General features: G+C 43.1%; 1 protein-coding gene and 1 pseudogene across 1 annotated transcript; both read right to left on the reverse strand.

Annotated features, from left to right (window-relative positions):
• Positions 1-7,436: 7,436 nt before the first annotated feature.
• LOC147738037 (uncharacterized) lies at positions 7,437-8,447 on the reverse strand. The gene has a single exon (XM_086925020.1). The coding sequence runs from the start codon at positions 8,445-8,447 to the stop codon at positions 7,437-7,439; it is 1,011 nt and encodes a 336-aa protein (XP_086781146.1).
• Positions 8,448-9,442: 995 nt separating this feature from the next.
• On the reverse strand, positions 9,443-11,098 carry LOC147738038 (uncharacterized; annotated as a pseudogene).
• Positions 11,099-13,176: the final 2,078 nt, after the last annotated feature.

Consider the following 13,176-nt stretch of genomic DNA (forward strand, 5'->3'; position numbering starts at 1 on the left):
TATTGTTAAAGGGGTGGGTATAAATAACAGGAGAGTGAAGGTTACTTAGTTTGTTAGTGAGAGTGATAGATTTAGTGAGTTAATTAGTGAGAGATAGTTAGTGAGAGATTGAGAGAGTTAGTAAGAGTGATAAAATTAGTGAGAAAGTTAGTTAGTGAGAGTGAGAGAGTTAGAGAGTGAGTTAGTGAGGGAGAGTTATTGAGTTAGTGAGAGTGAGTGAGATTTAGTTAGTGAGAGTGAGAGAGTTAGTGAGTGAGTTATTGAGAGTGAGTTAGTTATGATCACCAATTATATGTGAAATGGAAATGACAGAATTTCATTGCTCCGGTTTACTCCACCCAGGAGTAAAGAAAAAAAACAACTCCACTAACCCATGTCATACACTAACTACAGGCAGCCAGTAAAGCTGTAAAGGGGCCACACCGGCGTGACGGTGAAGCACCCTCTACAGGGACAGGCTACAGACAGTAAATTCTCTACTCTGTCCACCCAACGGCAAGGAGAGGATACAGCATCCATGGCAGAGTCTACTCAGGACAGAGGTGAGGGACCCGAAGGCATGCACTAAATACAGCAATTTGTTAACATGCTTTGTAAGGTCCACCCTGGAGCAACAGGAGCTGCCCTAGCAGGGGTAGATAGCAGGGCCTGCTCTGGGAGGAGTAAAGTTTAATAGATGACTAGCTGAGAAGAGGGGTGCACAGAAGGATCTGGTTTATTCCAAGCCCCACCCGGTGAAGATGTAATGGCAAGAAGAGGAATTTGCCTTTCTGCCCTGCAATGGACACCAGATCTTGATGCCCTGGCAATGGAGGGCAGGTAGGGGCAGTGCAAGGATTTCAGTGGTGCAGGTGCGTAGTGCAAACAGTATGCATGGGAGGGGGTGGGCCAGGTGGATAGAAGGGACACCAGCAGGTAGCTACAAGGCCTTCAACACCCACTCCACTCAAAAACAGCCGATGTGGAAGGAAAAAGCAGGATGCACCGCACAGCACACACGGCCTACAACTACCACTTCACTCAAAAACAGCCAGTGTGGAAGGAAAAAGCAGGATGCACCGCACAGCACACATGGACTACAACTCCCACTCCACTCAAAAGCAGCCGGTGTGGAAGGAAAAAGCAGGATGCACAGCACAGCACACATGGACTACAACTCCCACTCCACTCAAAAGCAGCCGGTGTGGAAGGAAAAAGCAGGATGCACCGCACAGCACACACGGCCTACAACTCCCACTGTACATGTCGAAGTGTAGTGTAGTTCCTATTTTCCCAATAGGCTCTGCGCATTGGAATAATACCTACAGCAGTAAAGGCCTAGACCAGACGTTAACTAGGTCTACTACTGTCGATACTAGACTTAAAGTTTTGGGTTTGCCAGCTAAGCTCAGAGTTCGCTAGAAACTTTCTCGAATGTTCAAGAGAGAATTACCTCCCCTGATTAGACAAGAAGGGATTTAGTTTCTGACAACCATAGAACATGACAACTTTGCTCTCCCCTAATCAAGAGTCAATCTCCAGAGTCGTGTGAGCACAAGGCAATTATTTTACTCAGTCAGTACGTGCATTCTTAGTCTCATCAGAATGTAGAGAAAAGGAAAGAGACGGGCGTGTTCAATAAAAAGGTGTTATTTATTGATCAGTCTTTTTTCTCATACAAGAGAAATGGATCGATATTATTGCAATACTTATAGTTAAGTAAAGTGCATACATTAGAAGCAATAGTATAAAATAATACTGTAAAAACATTGATATGGTTTCTGAGCCATATGATGTTTAAAATGATTAAAATATATTTACATACACATATACATTTGACTAAACGTACTCAACTGGTGTTTCTAAATACGCCTACCCCGTGTACCTGACCTAAGTCTAATGCGTGGGCGGGAATAGAAAGTTACAGTTTAAGTTAAGTTTGTTTTTGCCAAGTGAATAACTAAAGAATTCTCTGCGAGGGGTTATTCAGTTCTGTACCTGGAAGTTAGGATGAATGAGGAATGGTATCTCTTTCTCTGCTCTAGATATTCCAGGCTGCCTGCGAGGGCTGCCCAGAAGCGCCAGTGCTGGGTCTCTCGGCTTGAGATAGCAGCGCGTCTCTCAGCGCGTCAGGAAGGCGGGGCTGCTGCCAGCGGGGTCTGCTTCTGCTCTCGGCTTCGGCAAGTGTGGCTGCTCCGTCTTGTCACCACGCGTGTGTTTGCATAGGGCAAGATCGGCAATATTTATACCTTAAAGGTGCCGAGATTGACGTAAGGATGGACATAGATACGTCAATAAAGATGTCATACGACTTGCTCGTTAGCACATTCTTTACTAAAGTTCTCTGTGAAATCAAAACAATGGCCGCACGGATTGTCCAGGTTGTCATAGGTTTGATTTGTTATGAGAACGTCGTATGCCTTATCAGGGACTGGAGGAATGTCGCTTGTCTAATTAGATCTCAAGCGTTATGACCTAATCAGATAACACGTTCCTGTGCCGTAGTGTGACTGCGTCAGATAACGGTATCTGCATCATGGGGAATTTCTTATCTCATGGGCTGACTGTTAGTTGACTAGCTAGTTAGTTTAACCAGAATAGGGTCAGGAATAGGGGGATCGATTCAGAACCTGTAGAAATACACGACACCCACTCCACGCTAACTATGGTCATATCTACTAATCTATGCATAGTATAACATAGTACAACATACTATAGAGTATAGTGTATACCTTACCACCCCAAAATACATAGATGCATTTTGAAATTTTCAAATATACTGAACAATTGCAGTCATATATATTGTATGCACTTAAGCTGTATAACAATGCTAAAGTAATCACGCATTTGTATACATTATTGCTTATTTGGTATTTGAAAAATACACATGAAATGGCTCTTAATATGGCTATACAGAAAGGAAGTTCGAGACCATTTCATCACATAATAAAATATTTGTGAACATACCAGCGGGCAGCTAAAGTCTATAGAGTGTCTAAAAATAGAAATCTTAGTTCTCTAGGAATAGTTTCTTACTTTAAGCAGAAGATCAGTGTCCCGTGGAAAAATATATAGAAAAATATTTCAGGGGCTTGCTGAAAAAATTGCTGCCCGTGAACTGGAGTTAAAATTGTTCATGTGACTTTATTTTTAAAGTTGAAGGCCGAATTCAGGGAATGCTGTGTGAGAGTTTACTCAAAAGTCTCTATTTCTGTTCAGGAGAGAACATCATATCAGTCAGGCTTTCGAAAAAACTGTCAACATCTTCTTGGGAAAGTTCCACTAAGTCGGAAATAAGTGTAACCATGCATTCATTCGCATGATTGTCTCCATTGACATTCTTAATTGTATTGCTGACAGAAGGTCGTACCTGTTCGATGCTGCTTTCATCTTGAACTTCACTACTCTTCAATCGTAGTGGTGAAGCTTCCACGAATGCCGTCATCAGGATAGGCAGCCTTTGAGGGCAGCACAAAGCGTGAACCTTGGTAGGAACCAACAGTGTATCTGCATCCACTGGCGCATCCGATCGTAGAGTCAGACAGATGTCTAACACGCATTCTTCTCCGCATAGCAGACACCTTAAGACAGGTAAAACACACCTTTGCCACATAGGTCGAAATGATAGAAACCAAGTCATGTTCAGGTCTCTAAGCCGGGAGAGTCCCAGGATTTTTGATATCCGGTCCCGGTATCCAATGGCTAGGAGCGTATCTTCCATTGTCGCGAGAGTTTGTTCTGTGACATGGGTTGCCATAACGAAAAATAAGGACTAGGAATAGGATTCCTGCAATTAGTCCCAGAATAAGGGGAAGTCCGCCAAAAATCGAATGGACGAAATCTGGAAAAATACCCAATATGGCTTTGAATGGTGTTAATGCCATCGAAAATACTGTCTTAAATACCTTTGAGACCCCAGTGGCATCAGAAATATTTAAGATTTCGCTCAGGATTTCCGCGAAATGTACGGGGGAATTAGTTGATAATAATGTATGTATCTCTGCAGTCGTCCTTGCGACTTGTAGATCATACGTTTCTTTTGACGACGTGAGCCTTGTAGGCGTCTGAAGAAGCACTGTTTTCATTCTGCTTAAAGTATCTATTCGAATAGAAGTAATTTTCAAACTGGGCCATGCCCTTGCCTCCCTGTCAGGAAAGGAGCTGGGGAACAAAGAACGTCCACAGCACTTGACCTTCGCCGTTGTAGTTACTAGATAAGGAGTCCCGGGCATAAGACTACAACATCTGCGGTCTACAATTAGAATGTAACTCCCATTAAAGAGTCTTTGAAAGAATGGTTCTATTTCAGTTGCAGGTGCGCCTTGCTGGTGACATGAAAGGTTGTATGAATTTCCCTCACAGGCTCCATGCAAACTAATTCCATTACACAGAAGCGTGCCGCTTAGTGACATAGCACAATTGTTGCCACTAAGAAACACTTTCTGTCCTTTATTACTGACACATGCATGTGAATAGGGCAGGTTCCATGTTGTTTTAAGGTACCCCTTTCCCAATTTCTCGTACATGCCAGCCTGTATATATTTTTGGCAGTATTGAAACCTGAAGGTTGAGATTGGAATATTTATGATTCCATGGATTATCCATTCACTGACAGGTCGTTCTGACATTGTCATTGGTAATCTTTCTAGTTTTTCAATGCTCAAGATTGTATAATCAGCACCCTTTTGCGCCATACCGATTTGTCTATCAGTAAGGTTAAAGATTTGGAATAATGACGTTGTGTTGATTAAACGCCAAGGCACATAGCCTGAACGCAGATTTTGTAACGTCCAGCCAAGCTGTACAATAGAACGCAATTGTGACTGACCATGTTGTAACAACAGTAAGTCTTGCGATAATATATCGATTGCTGAAGACACAATGCTGTCCAAAGAAAAAATTCTGGAGGACAGAGTCATTAACCCATTGTCCACTACAGAAAGTGATTTTTCCAAATTAATACGGTCAATTTCCCGTATTCTTTCTGCTGTCTCAATTTGAGTAACCTTCCAGGCCTCATTGTATGCTGCATATACAGAGGCTGCTATGAAACGCTTTTGACGCTGTTTGCGTGGTCCCATTATGAAATCACGCAAGTCAGCACCATCAGTAAATAATGTTAGGTGTTGCTTAATTTCAGGCAGTGTGGAAGTATGAAGCCATTGAAGGCATAATTTGCCCACACTGTAGGTTGTTATTATCCCTGGGTGTTGTCTTAGGGAATATCTAGGGTCTGGCCTGGTCATTTTGAACCCCTGTGTTTTATTCAGGAATCTGTCTTGACAGTTATTTGTATCTGTGGGCCAGATCAACCATTGTTTCCAATCAGGATGTGTTCTGTTTTGGTTTAAAATATGGTTTACGTCTATCTCTTCATCTGTAGAGCTATTGCTAAACATTGTTGGCTTTGGAATAGACGGTTTATTTAAATCCTTGATTTTGGCTAAGCCAAGACAGGTGGTTTGTTGAACAGTGTCATTTAAAAATATCATTTGTTCTGGGATCATGCAGGCTCTAAACAAAGCTTCTATACCCTGTACTTGCCATTCTTTTGTACCCCAAACACTTTTCAAATCAACATTTTTGTCCCAATAATCAAATCCAAAAGTATTCATTTTTTCAAAGAATGAGTCTGAATATATCAATTTTGTGTTGGTTATCATGGTTTTCATCCCTGTCTTGTTTGACAATTTATAATAAAATGTTTCAGCATTACTTGTGTTAAAACCTGAAAAATATGAATATTTGTCATATACGGTTCTTGAGCTCCCTTTTGGAGGTGTTGCACAATGTTCCCATTGATTATAATTTAAAACAGTTCTAGCTTGTGCAGATTTATGTAAGAAATGGTTACCATAGTGGTTATAGCAATACATACTATCATAATTTGTAGAACCCTGCAAATAATCATGTTTTGTAAATTTAGCAGACATCACTAAATCAGACATCCTATTATTAATGCTTTCGAAGTCCCAATCATCAGCAAATGAGTTTGGTTTTGCAAAGTCACTCAAGGAGATCTTGATTTGGTGTGGATACTTCAGGATTTCGACCGGACCATAAATTTCATAGTCAGTGTGGTCCCAGGCTACCCCACCAGGTATCGGATTTGCTGTGAAGTTGGCTGAAGAAAGTTCTGGAGAAAGTTCTCTTTTCTCGACGTGTGAAGATGTGTGTGGCTTGAGGACCAAGTTGATGTTCTGACTTGCTGTGTCCATTTTAGCATATTTTCCCTCAATGAAGCGTCCCAAAGTAAATACCATGATGAGCCAAAGTATGAGGATAAATGCACCAAAACTCACCCAAAATTCAATCCATGGAGAGATCAGATATGTTTCTTTCAGTTGTTTCAAAAGTTCCTTAGCTTTGTCTTTAAAGGATTTTGATGATGGCTGTGTCTTTGATTCACTGAAGCCTTCAGAGGAATCATCGAAGTTGATGAAGTACCCGGATGCAGTTCTGTCAATTGTTCCAATTGCTTCAGGATTTTTGTTTCTTGCAGTTTCACTTGGTACTTCACTGTAGATTGGTGTGTCTCTGCTAAATGTTTTTATTTGGGTTGTCAGAGGTCTTAGTTCTATTGCATTGTTGCATAGTCCTTGTTGTTCTTCTGTAGGCGTTTCGAATGTGATGAGCCTCTTTGTTAGAACCTCTGTACTGGTAGCAAACCTTGGTGTTCTGCTACTCATTGGGAGTCCACTTGGCCTACCGTTTGTTATCGGCCACATGTTGTGGTTTTACCAGGTTGATGGAAACAACTCGGTTCTCCTTTTTACCAGCAAGGGGCGGTAGTACAACTGATCTTGTCCCGTTGACAGACAAGACAGCAACTGCTTTTCTGTAAGAAGGCCCAAATTCCTTCTTTACCGCGATCTTCTCCCTGACTAGATCCCCGACTTTTGGAATCCAGACAGGTCTTGCTGGGACAGGTGGTGATTCTTCAGTGGTCGTTGGCTGTTGTTTCAACTGTATGTTGCTCAGGTCTTTTCTTGTTTTGTTTAAGTCCTGCAAAATAGCCAAATGGTCTTTGACATCAAAGCTTTTTTCTTTAACCACTGAAGTCTGACTATCAAGGTCAGAGATCAACATCCTAGTTCCGAATAATAATTCGTACGGACTGAATCCCTTCAGAGAATTTCTTGGCAAGTTATTTAGACTACGTTGGACACTTATTAGATGTTTGACCCACCCAGCTCCCGAACCTAATATCCTTTCCATTATAGATTGCTTTCTGCCTTAGTTTTTTCTTTACACCATCCCGTACCCTCAGGAAGGAAGTGAAAAGATTCCCGCTGGACTGTGCTCATTTGGCCATGTTTCCCCCCCGGCCGGAGGGCTAGAGTGAAAACAGTGGTCAAACGTAGCATGCTCTTAGCGTATATGCCATTTAGACTCGCAAATCTTGTATAACAGTCCGGACGTCAGCCGAGTGTTGGGGATCTACATTATAAGTGGAACTAGCCTGTGTATGTTAATCGCAAGCCCTGCTTTTTACCGATAATATTATCCGCCTTGATGCGACGAGGTATTAAACTTTTTCTCTCCCCACTGCGATCTCTGTTGCAGTTTGGGCAGTTTTTTACAAACATGGTATGATGTAGGCTCATGCCTGGCCACCAGTACCTTGATTGTAATTCTTCCAGAGAATCTTTTAGTTTGAGGTGTCCAAGACCCTCACCCCTATGAGCGTCTGCGATTAACAAGTTTCTCCTGTCCATGTTTGGAATCACTCTATCCCCCACTCCAGGGATTCGAGCAAAAGGGACGGAGTTTGCATCGATTATGTATGTGTAATTGAGTGGATAATTGATCGGTAACGCTGAGCAGTCGCCTTTTGATGACGTTTTCACCGCCAGCACTGTTTCACCGTCAATGTGTTTTAATGTACGCTTTTTTTGATCCACGGGAGCCAATTGAGTGGCTTCCGCTGCGGCTGTTTCAGCCAATGAATTCCCTGCAACGTGAACGCCATCACGTTGATGACTCAGTGAGTGAGTCACGTGAGTCTTTGGTAGTTTTTTTTGTAAAAGAGCTACCTGTTCCCAGAGCAGTTTCTGCTTTATTGGTGCATCTGTGTCATCTTTGTAACCGTTCTGAATCCATTTCTGCAAATCGCTGTTATATGATTTGACGCAGTAATATGAATCTGACACTATAAGTGTCGGGAATTCGCGATCCGCATTATCTAGCGCCATTTTCAAAGCTATTATTTCAGTTTGTCGTTCTGAATTAGTTTCTACTGAGTGTGTCTTTGTTAATAGAGGTTTCAGTTTACCTCCGCGCCACACTTCTTTTGTAATCTCACATGTGGGGTTGTATGCTTGTTCTCCCCATACGGAGGGTTGAGCATTTCCGTTTGTAAAGATTACACAAGAGTAGTGTCGTAAGGGCAGAATGTCGATTGGCAGAGGATACGTTCTTTCATATTTTAGATTTTTTAATTCTTCTAGTTCTGGTGTACGGCTCATTTTTCTAGAAAATTGTCAGCCAGGCTACACTTGATAATTCATATCCTTCGAACAGGACTGTCAGATGGGCAATTCTGGATTTTTTAAAGTTGAATTTGTAACCCTCTGCAGCGAACCCAAGTATTATGGTGTTCACTCTTTTCAAGTGAGTCTCCAAGTCATCATCTGTTAAGTAAATGTCATCGACATAAGATAATGCTTCATCATCATATAGTTGTAGTAATTCTGTTACTCTCGCTGAGAATACCCCCGGGCTGTTCTTGTACCCCTGGGCTAAACGACAGAATTGTTTTTGAGTGCCATTTACTGAGAATGCAGTTACATATCTGCTCCCTGGTGCTATGTTTTGACAAAAGAATCCATTGGAAATGTCCAAGGTTGTTTTGTATTTTTTGCGCACTATGTTATTCATTAGTGCAGCACTGTGTGAGTTTTGCACTGCAAAAGTTTTGCAACATGTGTTAAGGTGTCGGTAATCCAAAACTAGACGATATGAATTGTCTGGTTTGGAGACCGGAAACAAAGGGTTGTTCATTTGTGAGGTGCAAGTTTCAATCACCCCCTGGTATTCTAGCTGATCTAGTATTTCATTTACCTGTTTTTTAGCTTCTTGCTTAATTGGGTACTGCCTTTGTGCAGTTGGTTGTGATTTTAACTGGATTTTGTGAGGAGGAGAATCCTCATCCCATCCTACATGATTTTTATATAAAGCAGGTGCTAAGGCCACTGCCCACTTTCTAGCAAGTGTATATTTTTTATGAATCGGGATGTGATTCGAGAAGGCAGGCATAATTACTTCTTCGCCATGAGGGCACCCCCTAACAAACTCCGGTGGCCAGTCTTTTTCAGCTAGAAGGATGTCATAGCCCTTGGAGAGGTTATCCCAAAATAGTCCCCTTATTTTCCTAGTCTTATCTCCCTCTATACGTAATGTTATCTCGTATATCTTGTGGGGCTTGCTAACTCTGGTGTCTGCAGTTTCCACTTGAAGATATTCATTCGTGTCCACTGTCTCCAGATGATTCATAAGGACTTTGCGAGCTATGCTCACCTCTGCTGCGCTGTCTAGCATTGTCTGAGCCCACTCTCCGTTTTTCAGTTGTGTCCTCAGTATTCTCGGCATGGTTAACTACCTTGATACTGGCTACCTTCTTTTTAGGAAATTGTAATTTCTTTTTTAGTTGAGCAGGTTCCTTGTCTTTGGACTTGGCGTGCTCTTCTGATCGTCCTCTTCTTTCCGATTTCTGCGAGGAATTCTGAAAAGATTGAGAGGGACGTGTATCAATGTCTTGATATCTATCAGGTTTTTTAATATTATCCCTATTTCTAAGGTTATATCTATTCCCAGAGGGGTCATTCTGTGGTGACCTCTGTCTTCGGTTTGGAGATTTTCCTCTTCGCCTAGGAGACCTTCCTCTGGACTGGAATTTCTTTTCTTTAGGATTGGATTGTTTGTTTCCATCCCAGTTCTTTTTGGGTGAATTATTATTAAAAAATATTTTTTCTGGACTGTCAGTCAGTTGCGGTTTTAATGGTATTCCACCTAAACTATCTCTGCCTAGTTCCTCATAGGATTTTTCTATGATTCTGGCAATTTCAGCTGGTTGGTCTGCTATATCTGTCTCTTTTAACCTTTGGCGGATCGCCACGTTTGCTGCTTCACCTTTTATGTTGGCTAATAATATAGCCGAGACCTGCTTGAAGTCTTTCAGTAATTTCATACCAAGAGTTAAAGCAGGTTCTGGACCGTATTCATCTTGAATTTGTTTTAGCACATCTGGTATCACCGAAATGGATGGGACACCGTGCGTTTTTGTGTAGATGGAAGCAAATACTGTACCCCAAGTGTCACAGTCCTCTATGTGTGGTGCGATTCCCATTGGGAGACATATAGTCAGAATCCTGTGTTTTTCCAGCGGGGTGGTGTCAGGAAACACCGCCTCTATTTAGGTAATTTTCTGTGCCAACCAGAATGGTATTTGTTCCCGTTTAGCTGGAACTTTACCTAGGCAGGATTGGATGTTCTGTGGTGTAATTTTATTTGTGTTCCCCTGGTGAGGGGTCAGCTGTGGAAGTTTAATCGCTGGCTGAATTGTTGAAGTCCGCATTACATACTGAACTAATTGTCTATGAATTTTTAGTAATTGTTTTAGCTGTATTAACAGCTCTGCTGCAGGCATCCTATCGATGTCTGGATGTGGTGTGTATCCGGCTAGGACCGGCCACGTTGCTCCTGGTCTACCTAAAGGACCGAGCCTTGTAATGTGATTGTTATGTATTAGGGCGCCATCAAATAAGAGCAAATGCTCTTGGAATTTGAGTGGTACTTCCACCTCCTCGAAAGGAGTGTACGTTTCAGGAGGTTCCTCTATTTTGTAATAGTGGAAGTACTTTGTTACAGCATTAGCTGCTGGAAAATGTATCCATGTATAGTATACCTCTGTCTGCCGATATTCGTGTGCCTCAATTACGAATATGACTGTGCCACCTCTAGGTGTCAGTCCATTTTCTATAAGTTTTAGGGTTATAGATCTCCTTTTGACGACCGGAATGAGTATTATTTCCGCGTCTGCAGCCTGCATGGTAGCATCAGCTGCTGCGAGTTCAGTTGCTAATCTAACTGTTTCTCTTTCCTCATCACTTTCATCCATTTTACTGACCAGATGGTATTATGTTTATTTGCAGATCAGGTTTCTTTATGGAAACAAAGATTAGATGCACAATATTTTGGAACAGTGTATCCTTCAACGTTGACTATACCAAGAACCATACATAGGAGTTCCCTCCTGCGAGGTCTGGCGGATATGACCTTTCACCCACTCCAGACGTCTTTGGAGTATTTGGGAAAAGAGGTCTGAGTGAGAAAGCACGACTGAGTTACTCTAAATGTCTTACGTTAGTTTTATCGCCCTTTCCAAACACGTTGGGCGCCATGTAGTGTAGTTCCTAATTTCCCAATAGGCTCTGCGCATTGGAATAATACCTACAGCAGTAAAGGCCTAGACCAGACGTTAACTAGGTCTACTACTGTCGATACTAGACTTAAAGTTTTGGGTTTGCCAGCTAAGCTCAGAGTTCGCTAGAAACTTTCTCGAATGTTCAAGAGAGAATTACCTCCCCTGATTAGACAAGAAGGGATTTAGTTTCTGACAACCATAGAACATGACAACTTTGCTCTCCCCTAATCAAGAGTCAATCTCCAGAGTCGTGTGAGCACAAGGCAATTATTTTACTCAGTCAGTACGTGCATTCTTAGTCTCATCAGAATGTAGAGAAAAGGAAAGAGACGGGCGTGTTCAATAAAAAGGTGTTATTTATTGATCAGTCTTTTTTCTCATACAAGAGAAATGGATCGATATTATTGCAATACTTATAGTTAAGTAAAGTGCATACATTAGAAGCAATAGTATAAAATAATACTGTAAAAACATTGATATGGTTTCTGAGCCATATGATGTTTAAAATGATTAAAATATATTTACATACACATATACATTTGACTAAACGTACTCAACTGGTGTTTCTAAATACGCCTACCCCGTGTACCTGACCTAAGTCTAATGCGTGGGCGGGAATAGAAAGTTACAGTTTAAGTTAAGTTTGTTTTTGCCAAGTGAATAACTAAAGAATTCTCTGCGAGGGGTTATTCAGTTCTGTACCTGGAAGTTAGGATGAATGAGGAATGGTATCTCTTTCTCTGCTCTAGATATTCCAGGCTGCCTGCGAGGGCTGCCCAGAAGCGCCGGTGCTGGGTCTCTCGGCTTGAGATAGCAGCGCGTCTCTCAGCGCGTCAGGAAGGCGGGGCTGCTGCCAGCGGGGTCTGCTTCTGCTCTCGGCTTCGGCAAGTGTGGCTGCTCCGTCTTGTCACCACGCGTGTGTTTGCATAGGGCAAGATCGGCAATATTTATACCTTAAAGGTGCCGAGATTGACGTAAGGATGGACATAGATACGTCAATAAAGATGTCATACGACTTGCTCGTTAGCACATTCTTTACTAAAGTTCTCTGTGAAATCAAAACAATGGCCGCACGGATTGTCCAGGTTGTCATAGGTTTGATTTGTTATGAGAACGTCGTATGCCTTATCAGGGACTGGAGGAATGTCGCTTGTCTAATTAGATCTTGTTGGACAGGCCACGTGAAGGGCCGCTCCCCCTCTGCCCGACCAGGCCCGAGCCCGGTCCCTCAAGTGTCACACACCACCACTTCACGTTTTCCGTCCCCTCCGGGACCCTTGCCTCTGAACATATCGACCTCGTGGGCCCGATCCATTACTGGCCCGCGCGCCCAGCCTGGGCGCCATCTTGGACACTCCGCCACGAGGCCGCGTGGCCCCCGATCGACCCCAACCCTGGGCCTGGCCAGGCCTCAGACATCCCGGCACCACCATCCACCCAGGAGGTGAGCGGACTACTTGGCAGGTCAATGGGAGAAAGAGGTGTCGATGGTTCTCCCTCGCCAGGTGCCGCTCGCCACAACCTCCCCGGGCGCTGGCTCCACCCCCTGCTGGGTGTCTGGACCCCTTCATCCCGGACCCCCCAACCTCCAAGTGCGAGGGTCCGGACATCAAAGGGCACCAGCCCTATAACTGGGGCAGCTCCAGAGCAGGAAGGCAGTTGTATCCTGGAGTCGAGAGACGCAGTGAAGAACTCATCCTTGACGGACTACTGGCGCTGCCGTAGCCCTGCCTTGCGAACCTTCGTCCTGCCTGTTGGCGCTGCCGCAACCT

This window comes from Lissotriton vulgaris, chromosome 1_1 (genome assembly GCF_964263255.1).
Source record: "Lissotriton vulgaris chromosome 1_1, aLisVul1.2, whole genome shotgun sequence".
NCBI classification, from domain to species: domain Eukaryota; kingdom Metazoa; phylum Chordata; class Amphibia; order Caudata; family Salamandridae; genus Lissotriton; species Lissotriton vulgaris.

What these genes read in the sequence shown, in the direction of transcription:
- LOC147738037 (XM_086925020.1), bottom strand. Translation starts at nt 8,447, where the DNA reads ATGAGCCGTACACCAGAACTAGAAGAATTAAAAAATCTAAAATATGAA.